Source organism: Crinia signifera, chromosome 1 (genome assembly GCF_055691185.1).
Source record: "Crinia signifera chromosome 1, ASM5569118v1, whole genome shotgun sequence".
Taxonomy (NCBI): Eukaryota; Metazoa; Chordata; class Amphibia; order Anura; family Myobatrachidae; genus Crinia; species Crinia signifera.
In genome coordinates this window covers 369,972,387-369,985,938 of record NC_139217.1, presented here as the reverse complement: position 1 = coordinate 369,985,938, position 13,552 = coordinate 369,972,387, and the positions used below count along the sequence as shown (strand labels likewise).

The 13,552-nt window shown below is 38.7% G+C and overlaps 1 protein-coding gene across 4 annotated transcripts in view; it reads right to left on the bottom strand.

The window, feature by feature from the left end:
- Positions 1 to 368: 368 nt before the first annotated feature.
- SCARB1 (scavenger receptor class B member 1) overlaps positions 369 to 13,552 on the bottom strand; it is a 71,233-nt gene continuing 58,049 nt past the window's right edge. For 2 of the 4 annotated variants that reach the window (XM_083150700.1, XM_083150721.1), the window contains exons 11-13: positions 9,541 to 9,687; positions 6,043 to 6,173; positions 369 to 2,172 (exon numbers count right to left, since the gene is read on the bottom strand). In XM_083150700.1, the coding sequence (XP_083006826.1) occupies positions 6,054 to 6,173; positions 9,541 to 9,687 (267 nt within the window). In that variant the 3' untranslated portion in view covers positions 369 to 2,172; positions 6,043 to 6,053. The remainder of the gene's footprint in view (positions 2,173 to 6,042; positions 6,174 to 9,540; positions 9,688 to 13,552) is intronic. The other 2 variants (XM_083150708.1, XM_083150713.1) reach the window with 2 other exon arrangements.

Below are 13,552 nucleotides of genomic sequence, written 5' to 3'. Positions count from 1 at the left end.
TACACTTGGTAGAGTACAAATGGTTTTGTCATTTAGAGTAGAACAAGTCTATTGGGTAAATGTAATTAGGTTCTAAAAATAGAAAACGAACTATTGCCTATAATTTTCTAGAATACAATAGAGACTATAGCCAGAATATGATTGGTCGCTATGGGAAACATCACCTCTTAATTTTTAGAAGCTTTAGTAAAGTTACACCTAAAAGGCCCTGCTGTAGCACAATACCCCAATTTTTGTTTGCAGACTGATTATTATACTGTGACTACTCGAGATCAGCACTGCAAAGCATTTTAGTCTCCAAAATGGCAGAAGTCAATAGAACAATAGCAGCACAAAGAACTATAGAAAGAAAGGAACAAAGCCAAGTGTAGAGGTTGAAAGGCTTAATTTTGTATACAATGTGGAAAAAGAAGAAACATTTTGGAGAAAGGATTTGTACACATTAAGTCATCATATACAAAATGTATCAATTACATAGATATAATTTACATGACAGACTATTTTTATAAATTACTTTTCATAAGGATATAAAAAAGGCACCATGAATTAATTTAATTATTGCTAGGAGATTGAAATCCTCCTGTAAATGTTGGCACAGCACTACTTAGAGTATGCAAGTGTTTCAGTTTAGTATTATTGTACAAATATTCCCTTGATATGTAAAGCCTAAAATTAATACTCGAGATGGAAGGCCTAATGCTTGAGATGTACCATTAGAACCTGTAATAATGCAAAACTAAAATACAAGCATTTTCCCCCAAGTTAGTATTTACACCATAATAGTGAATGAAAAACCCTACATGGCATAGGAGTTAATGACCTACTGAGCAGGAAATACTTTAAGTGCCTTAGTTAACAGATAAGATTCAGTATTTAAACAAAAATTAGAACACTTTATATGGGCATTGGCAAGTCATTTCCTGGGCCAAGAGAGGGTTGTGTCAGACTGTAGTGGGTGGTTGGGTCCCTGCTCAACCAAATATTAAGTGGATGTGCTGTCCAATAGCTGTAAATCGGACAAAGTAATCAGATCACCAGTCCCTATACCCCGCTTTCCCTACCCAGGCTTTGTAGAGGTTGGTGGTAATCAGTCACCAAAAAGCAGCTGTAGTACCTGAGATTTCACTTGGTGGTCCTCTTAATTTTATATACCCGTCTACAAATGCTTTGGGCTAGGGCTCCTACACATGCACACAAAATTATTTAATTAAGCATCAAAACTTATTACATAAGTATGCCTATTCCTACCCTGTACTACAATGCATTTTCCAGCTTTTCAGCGTTCAATGCATTTTCCAGATTTTCAGTGTTTAAAGCCAAGGGAAGCAGGGGAAAAAAAATGGCATGTAATCAAACTTCCTGATAATACAGAATATATATTAACGTTGGCATCTATTGGTCGAATAACTGAATTATTGTATTTTGGCAGCAAACAAAAACAAATCTGCGTAGTGAATGCTAAACTGATCACAGGCATCAAACTGCAAGATGCAATGCGGTAATAAGCAGAAGGTGGCAGTTTGCTGTACATTCCATTAATTTCACTGAAAGGCAATGCACTGGATAATGTATATATGTTTCAGGGATCTAAACCGGAAATACAATGAATGGACAGTTAGGATAAGCACCTTAATCATATGCCTAAACACAATTTAGTGGAGAAAAATGCTTAAAATTGTGAAACCTCTGGATGCCAGAGGATCTAGTATTACGTTGGTCCCTCAGGCAATAAACCAGTCACCAACAAAGCTAAACAGGCAAGTAAACATAAGATATCTGTTGTTACCAAGAACATCTTCATACTGTAAAGACCTTGAAGGTTTCAGTAGTTGTCTAATTATTGTTCACACTAGGGTCAGTTATAATTATTTCTATGAAACAATTTCTTTGGACGTCATGTCAGTAGTTTGGTTTTTCTAATTTTTGAAGTAGAATGTTCTTTTTGCAGACACCACACTCCGTTGGTGACATCTATCTGGAACCCAACAGTTTAGTTCACAGTGAAAAAACAGTGTCCCTTAAAAACCGGTATTCCAAAGGGTCCGTTAGAGTGGTCATCTTGATATATCAGGTTTGAGGTGAATAATCCTGATCTTCAATAAGTTTTGAGTCATCAGAATATTGATCTGCAGAAGTTATTTCACCTGTATCTTGCAAGAGGTTTTCCGATTTCTAGAAGATTTGAAACAGTAAAATGTAATTAATATATGGTCACAATTTCCATATTAACCGCTTAATAGTCATGTTTCAAAATATTACAAGTGTAATAAATGTATACAGTATATTTTGGAAAATCTATCTACTTATTTATGAACGGTAGATAACAGATGGAGCCGTGCTCACCTGCAGCTCCGGCATGACCCGCCTTGGCACACTGCTCGCCAAGACAGGGACAAGCAAGTGTCTCACATACACCTCATTTGGCATGCGGAGAACCGCTCAGATAAGCTTGGCTACACCTGTATAAGTCAGTTATGTTCACACTTGCCTGTATTTGTAACTAGTTGGTTATTTCACAACACAAAAAATACCATGGAATAAAATTGCTACAGGCTAACCGCAGGAACCCAATGCCAATATTTCATAAACCATTATTTTAGCGATACATTTCACTGTATTGCAGCTTTATAAAAACTAAATGGTCGCTTTGCTTTTATAACAATGTGCAAATTGTAAACAAAATGTTGATGGATTTGAAATGGTGGATGATGTGTGGTACAAAAAGCACTTTATGGAAATACATAACATGACAAATCGTATAATGAAGTTTAAACAAACACTTATACAACTGGTACATTGGCATAACATACATTGGTTAATTTGGATTTAATATATTAGTATGATTAACTTCAAGAAGCAAACATAACATAGCATGCACACACAAACGTTATTTATCCTTTCTGAAAGGTTAAGATTACTAAAAACAATAGTGATTTAAATAGCCAAGTACTCCACATATATTTAATATATGGTGAAGCGGTGTAAAATGCTCCTTGACATTACTTCAAACAAACCGAAACCTGTAATTTCCATAGAAATCTCTATTTAGATCTACAATTGCACAATTAAAATAAACTAAGTTAAAAGTAAGGACTGATGTTTTACCAGTGTAATTTTTTCCAGTTTCATCATTTCAAAAACAAGAAATTGGTTATCTTTGCTTAATATGGATGAACATTTTTATATCAGCTGACAAAAGAAACATGGACCACAACAAATTTGTAAATACAAGTTTTTATATATCTAAAAAAATGATGGCGGCCGGTCCATATAACATTTATAGCACAAATCAATATAATACATAAAAAAATTAAACACACCTAAAAATATCTGCATAGATCTGTCTATCTGCGGAGATTTTTAGGTGTGTTTAATTTTTGTTTATGTATTATATTGTGTAGATGGTGCATGCAGCCTAAGCTTGCAAGCACTACCAAGAGGCGCAGCTGTGTTCAGAACAATTATTAAGAGGATACAATCTTCTTAATAAACATTTATTAAAACACACAAAAATAATAATTCTAATATTAATTAGTTAAAAAGTGCACTTCATACCTAACACCACTACACAAAACAAGACAAACAGCTTAACATACATATTGCTTGGCATATATTGATTTATAATATCAGGCTGGAAATGGCTCAACTCAAGCTTTTAGACCGTTTTAGCAAGGCATAATTTTATAGTTACCAGTCCCGCTCATACATTGAACTGCTCCAAAAGGCTGTATTCTGCAATTTCTCAGTCCACCCTTTATAGGGATCCGCAATACAGTCCACCCTTCAACCAGCCAGATATTCAGAATGCTGGGAAAGGATATATTTTATATTTATAGAGGCGGAGAAACGCTTTTTTGTAGCTGTATTAACCCGGTCACCGCTCCTTAAAAAAGGTCTACATTTACCGCTACTTCTACCTACAAGCGGTTATCACATCTATGCTCTGTGGTTGCTAAATATATCCCATCCCAGCACTCTGATGAAGGGTGGACTGTATTGTGGATCCCTATAAAGGGTGGACTGAGAAATTGCAGAATACAGACTTTTGGCACAGTTCAATGTATGAGCGGGACTGGTAACTATAAAATCATGCCTTGCTAAAACTATGTCTAAAAGCCTGAGAGTTGGGCCATTTCCAGTCTGATATTATAAATCAATATATGCCAAGCAATATGTATGTTATGTGTTGTTTGTCTGGTCTTGTGTAGTGGTGTTAGGTATGAAGTGCACTTTAATATTATTTTTGTGTTTAATAAATAATGTTTACTAAGGAGATTGTATCCTCTTAATTATTGTTCTGAACACAGCTGCACCTCTTGGTAGTGCTTGCAAGCTTAGGCATTTACACAATTTGGTCTCCGGTTGAGGTACACAACCTCGAAACAAGGGGCGGCAACTGTGTGCAGTTTTTATAAAAATCCTCTAGCCTATTACCATTTTTCTATGTATATAAAAAAAAAAACTAAATTTTTAAGACCAGCGCTCCTTAGTGACCTAAGGGCCACAAAAGTATAGTTTCTATGTATTATATTGATTTATGCTATAAATGTTATATGGACTGGCCGCCATCATTTTTTAGATATATAAAAACTTGTATTTACAAATCTGTTGTGGTCCATATTTCTTTTAGGTCAGCTGATATAAAAATGTTTATCCATATTAAGCAAAGATAACTAATTTCTTATTTTGCAATCCAGGTCCGCAGTCTAGGGGCCTGTTTTTTGAGATAGGAGACCATAAACCTAAATTTGTTACTGTAGCTAATTAATTCACAAATTACACTTTTTGTATATAAAAATTCTGTTCTACCTATTTATATTTTTGCAGTTTCACCATTTACCATCTATTTGGGCTATAATTGGGAATAGTGACTGGGAATGTGCCGAGTGAAGCGAGACTACAAGGTTACATGTTCCTGCTAAATTTTGTTTACCTATGGTTAAAACATACAAAAAAAGAACACAAAAGAAAAAAACTTGTGTCGACCATTTGTACATGTTGACCTTCCAATGTTAACCTTTTCAATCGGTCAACCTAAAGCATGTTGACCATATGGTGTCAACCTATTTTATGTTGATCTTTCAATCCACACCTGACGGATAATCTGGAATTTACCACTGAGCTAGACCATACTAGTTACACAAACTACCTATTCTTTATCTATAGATGGGTTGAATGAGTCAGATGCACCTACTTACTAGCTCATGCTAATGACAACCCTCCATGTGTCTGCGTGTGGAATTTTTATGTCCATCTGGCGCTTCAATAATCATTATTATACATACATACACCCACTCTATGTTGGGTGCAAAAGGCACTGTCCCTATTATACTAAAATTAGCTTACAGTTACACATCCAATATTTAACAGTTCCATGCTTCTTCATGGTTTCTGCCCACTTTGGACCACTCCATAAATTGTGTATGGGTATTTCTTGGTGCTATCAATTTGCTAACACTTGCAAGGTTTGTCCAGATCCGGATCACAGATTTCTTTCCACAGCCATTTCAGAAAACCACAAGATTCTCTGTACCTCCATTTGTATCTGGCTCTGGATACAGCATTATGGGCTTCATTCAATCACCTGATCAGATCCTTATTAAAAGGATCAATAAGTTAATTTACACAAGAGGATGTGAATTTACACATGGGGACATAGTCACCCATATTTCTAGGAAGCAGAAATATAAGAGTCCAACTGAAACTAGCAACAAAGAAATCTCGACTAGTTCAGTATATATATATATATATATATATATATATATATATATATATATATATATATATATATATATATATATATATATATATATATATATATATATATATATATATATATATATTTTTTTTTTTTTTTTTTACAGGGTTAAAGTTAGTCAGCATTCACCAGTTCTAAAGCATGCAGTAGCCTAGTCTATATTAGCAATGAATACAATTAGTATAAGATGCCTTTGAATAAGCACCTTAATTGTAATGGAATACATTAAATTTTGCAGAATAGGTCAAAGTAAAAACCCTTTAAAGAAAAAAAAAAATCTTTACCTTGTACGCACTTATAATTTGGCTTCCAGTATCACAGTTCCATTAGAAGATGTCAACTTTTCTTTTTGGGCTTTAGTGATATCAAGATTGTCATCAAGCTTTTTATTATTACTCCAAAATAAGATTTTTTCCTAAAAAATAATTAGTCTAGTTTGTAAGAATCGAGGGCAAGGAGAAACAGGTAGCGGAAATAGGTTTGAAATCTGGAAACCCTCGAATGATTTACAGGAGGGGTTATGGATTTCTTTTAAAAGGGCATAATTGCATAAAATTAGAAAAAAATGTTTAATTATGCTTTGGATTGTTCTAAGACTTGTTGTTAATATGGATTTATTGCAGCTACTGTAAATTATAGGCCAACATATAATCATTCTAGTTTCAAAATGGATGGAAAAAGTGAAAAAAAAAAAAAAAAGTTCTGACTACTGTATGTATGGATTCTTAAAACAATCCTAGACTATCTTCCATCCATCTTCATGTTTAATGGGGAATGAAGTACCCATTGCAGCTGTCCACACTAATTGAAACAAATCTAATGATTATGTAATGTATTTTAAAAAGGAATCTTCAAGATATCTACAATTAGAATACTTTCAATGTGGAACAGCTGTAAAGAAACATTCATAGCAACAATTACAATTAAAGGGATTCACAATATAAAAAAAGAAAGTAAATTAGTTTTTTCAAATGCCAATTAAAAAAAAAATAATGTTAGTACATTTAGTATTATGGTCGATACAGGTCACTCGGCAGTGTGGGAGTAGCAGATGGACAAGTATCAGAGACAAAAAAAAAGTGGGTACCAATAAAATGTGAGCATGAAAAAAAAAAAAAAGACAAACCATAAATCACAATGCTGATACAGTGACGGAGACTGGATGAAACAGAATGCAGATGAATGTCAAGAATAGTCAAATCAGAAACATTTACAACAGTTCTAACCTTTAATAAATCCTAGTGATTTATGGCTGACCACTGAGGGGTCAATCTAATTAACTTGCTCATAAGGAAGGAGGGAGGTCATGTTGCAACAATCTGTAAATGCTGGCAACAGAATTTGAAATCTACCACCTCTTGTGTTCCTATCTCGCCCTAGATTTGCATATCAGTATTGGAGCTGCAAAAAAAACCCTCTCTGAATCTGAACACCATAAGTGTGGTTAATAGCAGCAATTTCTCATACCCGTCATACAAGTGCTACATTTACGAAGATGGAAGTTCATTGAAGATGGGATGCTGCCCATAGCGACCAGATTCTACTTATTTAGCACCTTCTACATGATAATAGACAGAATATGATGGTCACTAGGGGCAACATCACATCTTCAGTAGAACTCTAAGAATTTTTTATGGAAAAAAGGCATCTCATTATGGTTAACAGTTTTGGTCATCTGTTTTACAAATCAGCAACTCCGTTAATATAACAAGATATCATTTATTCAGTAAAAACTACTATGCTTAGCCATAGTGGAAGGTGGTTAGTGTGTGGCCTGAATAAAGTTTGGGGGTATTCAATACATTTTAGTTTTCATCCAATAGTAGTACCACCACCAGTGGCTGATTAAGGTCTGTGGGGGCCCTGGATAACAAAATTGTGGGGGCCCCAAACACACACACACACACCCCCTGTCCCCCCCCCCCCCCCCCAGGCGAGGCTGGTACAGTACCTGGTCAGGCGGCTAAAGGGTCTCTGCAGCGGTCTGGGCAGGCAGCGGCAGTGCCGGTGTCCCTGCAGTGTATGAGAAGTCAGCGTCCGGGTACCTGCAGCAGATGGAAACTAGTAGCGGTATTGGCTACTAGTTTCTCACCTTCACTGACTTCAAATTCGCGGCAGGGACCCCGGCTGGCACTGACTGCCCAGACAGCTGCAAGGACCCCTTGCCCAAGCAGCTGGTGTGGGGGCTCCGGGGCGACCGCCCCTGTTGCCCCGTGCTTAATCCGCAACTGACCAGCACAGTCAGAATCCAGTATTCTGGCTGTCGAGAGTTGGAAAGTCTGCGGATTGGAAAAACAGATCCAACTTTAAAAAAAGTTGAACCGGACACCCTCCAATGCAGTCGATAACGCCAGCTGTCATTGAGGAGTGACTATATTTCCCTTTGAGAAAGATCGGCTCCTATTGAATACCCCCCCCCCAATGTCCTCAGAAAGAGAAAAAAAACCCACAAGAACAGTAACACTTATCCAATTATTAAAATGTAATGTTTGGGCACATGCAAAGCATCCTGCAAGAATAAGTAATACATAACAAAAATCAAAGTACACACTTTCTATAGTCTGTCCTGGCGGTTGGTACGCCGTCAAACATGGGCGTGAGCGTCTTACACGCTTGCGCATCAATTGCCAAGAATGGGCGTGAGCGTGTGAGGCGTACGCATGCCACATTTTCTGGCGTGCCTGGGCGAATGGTGCGCCAGGCCCAGCTGAATGATAAAGGCTTCATCTGTAGCTACTTAAGAAACACATACAATAAAAAAACGGTACCATTAGAATTAAGCTAGGGGTTCCCAAACTTTTTTTAATCATTGTGCCTTACAGTGTCAATGTTTTATATGGCCATGCCAAAATTCTTACTGAGAAATTAAAATAAATAATATTAAAGTAAATTGTGTCTATGTCATCCTTAGGGTCAGTTATGTGGTTATGGACAGGAATCTTATAGGTTATGATTGGCAACCACCAGAACTTGTTTTGTTTTTTAGATTGACCATAAATAGTTTGCCACAGCAGTTTGGAAACCACTGTATTAAGCAAAAAGGAATTACATAATGCAAGATACATTTCGTAACAACATTACAGAATAACTTCAACAAAATCCCGACAGGTCATTTAAGTATATTAAGTATATTAAGTATATTAAGTATATTGCATAAACTTATGCAATTTGGTCACTTTTCAGATTTCTCAACCTAATACATCGAGACAGATGAAATGTGTCAAATCGTATGAGTTTCAGCTCCAATTTGATGCGTGGTCACATATGCAACAGATATCGCAAGGCCTGCACTATAGATTTATCAGATCCCATAGGCTTTGCTGGGATCACATACAATACACTGTATGCAAAAGGATGACTTATCTTGGAGAAGTCACATAGCGTATGTGGGCCCTTACTTCATTCTTCCCACCATGCAGCTAAACATTAATCCTCCCGCTAGTGCGTAACCTTAACCCCAGCTGCTAAAACCTAACCCCCCCCCCCCCCTGTATGCATCCCTTCTAAGCAATAACTGGTGTTTTAAATACGTTTCTTCTTGGGGGGGGGAGAGATTACCAGTGGATTATTATTAAGGACCCCATTACTGTTAAGAACACTTCTGAACTGCATTTTTTTCTTCTCTTTACCAATTCCAAATAATAGTGGTGAACAGTACCTGAGAGTTTATTAAAGATTGCATTTCATTTTTACAATGTGAACTGTATACTAAGATCCAGGAGTATCAATGCAGCCTGTAAGATTTTAAATGTATAATGGAGCGAGGTGGTTCATAGTCATACCTGATTTACAAATGGAAGGATTGCTGCTATCAGGATGAAAAAGAGACCCAAAGCAATGAGGATGTATTGAAGGTAGTCAAGCACAAGAGGGAGCACAATCAGAGTGTTGTAATAGGTAGAATACACTGGACCATCAAGATATCCACTCTGCAAAATAATATAATATAATATATATACTGCAATACAAACATAGAAACAATTACAATAAAAACATTGTTCTGACTAAAAATCTACCAATGCACCAGTTCACTGGAGTAGAATCCAGGTCACAACATGTCAGATTATGGGGGAAATTGCTAGCATTTTTCTTTATCTCTGTAAAATTATATAAGTTTGGTTGGTGCACAGTTCTAGTGGGTGACAGATCTGGTAGGTGTGATGCAGAGTGTGTGAGGACAGATCTGGTCAGTAAAATGTAGAGATTACAGAACCCCACTTTTTTTTTGCTATAGTGCCACTTGTGTTGGATTTTAGTTAGGGCCTCTGTTCTAATATTGTTTATTTGTAGCTCTCCACCTGTCTTCTCATATCCCCTTCTCTCCTGTCACCTGCCTGTGCAGTGCACAATGTCTGCCCCTGTCCTCTGCTCATTCACCTCTCCATTTCTCCCTCCCTTGTTTTACCTCACAGCAGCTTGCACGAAACTGCCGGGACCAAGGAAATTACAGATTAGTACCGGTTAATATGGTTTCCTGTATGCATCCATGGCAGCACAGACTTCTGAGTATGTTCATCCCATTAGGTAAGTAGATAGGAAAGAAAATACACTGAAAGAAGAAAATGGCCACTTTCACGGTCTTCCACTTTACTAGCTCAAATTCCATTAGTACAGCTATAACCAAATTAACAAACCGGGTGAGAATATATGTACTGCCATGGAGGAGTAAAAGGAAGCCATATTAAAGGAGTACTAATCTTTAATTACTTTATCTCCTCCTATGGCTGGACAGACTTCGGGGCTATACACAAGCAGTTTAATCGCTGGGAGGGCAACCTAGATCTGAAAAAGTATGTACTTTTCTGCCAAACTTTGTGCCTGCAGATGCTTGTACATAATAATAATAATAATAATAATAATAATAATAATAATAATAATAATAATAATAATATGCTTGGGCCAAACCTGCTGCCTTATATAAATCTATAGATTGTAAGCTTGCAGCAGGGCTCTACTACCTCCAAGTCTATCTGTTACCCAGTTTGTTTATCAATGTCTACTATTGTAAAGCGCAACGGAATCTGCTACACTATATAAGAAACTGTAAATAAATTAATAAATAAATATAAATCATCAATGGGAGGCAGATTCTGTGTGCCGATGGTGTTGCTATAGCTCTTTTGGAAAGTGCATTTTAGACCTACTGGTGGTTCTAGTCCTTTAAGCTTATACTGTAAATCTCTATAATGCAGGATTTTATCCACCTTGCGATTGTAGCTTTCAATGTGCCTCCGCCTTCATTTTTGCTTTCCATTAGCACAAATAACTGCTTAGATTTTCTAAACGGGCATGATCTATTGACATAAGTTGGATCTTATAAGAGCTTTTAAGATTTATTAAATTTTATTTACTTCTCTTTTTTAGGGTTCGGAGAGAACAATGGCAAGATAATCTCGTGATTTATATGAAAACTGGATACAACCTTGTGAAGAAACTGCAGAATTGTCCACATTACCACCTTGTCCTCAAAAAAGTTGAAAAAATGTTGCACCACCCACAGGGCCTAGAGTTGCGATACTCTTTTTGATGAGATGTTGGCCACTAAAAATACTACTTTCCAAGTTATCCATTTTAAGTTAACATTTTCCAATGGTTCAAATGGTGGTTCGGCCAGGACATTGAACACTAGATTACATAGAACACTAGATTACAAAAAGGTGCCATGGTGCTAAAGAAGAGTGGAAAACTGGTCTTCCTTTCTTTGATGCCTGAAAAACCTCATTACCAGGGGGTGCAGCGGCTTGGAGGGCCCGAAGGCCCAGCAGACATTCCCCTGCACCCTCTTAACGGTCTTTTCTTCCCCATTTTGTTTTTAAATACTGTTGCGCGGGCACTGGCTGTCTCGTGTCTTCCCTCAGTTCCTGCAGCTCTGTTGAGCCTTAAGCAGGAGCATGAGACCCAATGACAGAGGGATGAAGTGGCAGCCCTCATGCCAGTGCGCTTGGGGATTGCACGAATAGGCAGTCAAAGCAGAATGGGTGGAGCCTGAGGAGGCCCGTCATCGTATTAGGGATCGCAGGGAGGAGGCCCCTGCACCAGGAATCACAGGGAGGAGGCCCCTGCACCAGAGATCGCAGGAAGGTAATCCATCTCTGCAGATTAAGCAGAGCAGACTCTGCACCGGTGTTTGCGGGGAGGAGGCCCGGGGACTGGGATTCACAGGGAGAAAGCCCAGCGCATTGATTGGAGGAGGCCCGTAACAGGGATTGGAATGAGGAAGCCTATCGCTGGAAAGGAGCACAGCCGGAGGTACACACACACACCACTTTGACAGAGAGAGAAGGGGGGGGGGGGGGGAGGGGGCTAAAATGTGCAAAGTAATGGCTGTCACAACACTTCCACCCCCTCTCCTCTACAACCCACTCTCCTATACAATCCCCTTGCCTCCTCCTTTAAACCCCTCCTATACAACCCCCTCTCCACCCCCTTTCCTTCTTTACAACACCACTCTCAATCTCTACACCCCATTTCCTACTCTACAACTCCCCCTCTCCTCCCCTAATCCCTGTCTTCTCTTCTACACCCCCTCTCTCATCCTCTTTTGGGTTGCTTTAATTCAGCGCATTACGAATAGCGTTGTGAGAGCTCTTCTGGGCTATTCAAATCAGTGGGCAGCTAAGTTCTGACTAGTAGATTTTAGCTTGCACCCCAGGAGTAGTGCGAGCAGAAATCTGCTAAAACTACCTTGGCAATGCTGTTGTGTCCTAGCGCAGCACGAAAAGCATTGCGGCAGGCCAGTTTACTTGGAGAATGCAGGTACATGTGATTAAACACCTGAGTACTGTACCTGCATTCTCCAACATAACTGCGTGTTAAGACTATCTGTGCGATATGGTCGCTCAGCAACCAGATTGCCAGCGAAATTGCACCATGTGTACACAGCTTAAGCTTCACTATAATCACTATCAGAATCTTCATAAATGTTCTTAGGGAACCAGCAAACCCAAACGGCTAAACCCTGAATGGGTAGTGCTTGCCAAAGAGGTCAAACCTTAGGAACTTCTGTTAGACTTTGTAGATAGTGATATGAAGGCAAGCGTCCTTCACGTCTATGGAGGTCATGTACATCCCCTGATGTAAGCCTGAAAGCCTTCCACCTACTGCTTCCAGGTTCATGCAAGAGACGTCACTGGGAAAACTGGTTAAAGGAGTACTTGTTGTCCTTTCTCTGGCCTCAAAATTAAAGCAGGAAGAGGCCAGTTTACCCCTTCTGTAGCCTCTTCCTGGTCTGTATGCTCTTGAATCCCTATATTCCGGAGATCCCATTTCCTGCTGATGACATCAAGCCCGCTTTACCCTACGGATTAACCCGCTCTCTACGACAGTAGCACCACTCTCCAGTGCCACCACAGACATCCAAGCAAGTGGGGGCGAACCTGCAGCTCAGACGTTTGCTTCCCCAGCATCATGAGGCTGGTCAGACATCTGCTTCAAGCCAAAAACACTGCGGCAGTGAAACTACAACACTAAATGAAGTAAGCCATCCCTGTGTGCTGTTGCCCAACTGCCCACAGGAAAGAAAAAAAGAAAGCCACAGGAGACCGTGGGAGTGGCCATTATATGCTGCGAGTGTCTTTTCCCTTTCCTGTCACACTCAGAAATCTGTGCTGCCATAGGAGCAGGTAAAGGAACTAATGTTGCTGCCTCAATAATCTGTGCCTTTTTTAAATGATGTACTTCTGCCAGTGGGACATGGGCTAATTCTGACCCTGCAACTGGGAGCAATGAGCTGTAAACAATAACTGCTACAAGGGGAAGGGCTGAAAGCAGCAGTCCTGTCCTCTATGTGTGCCC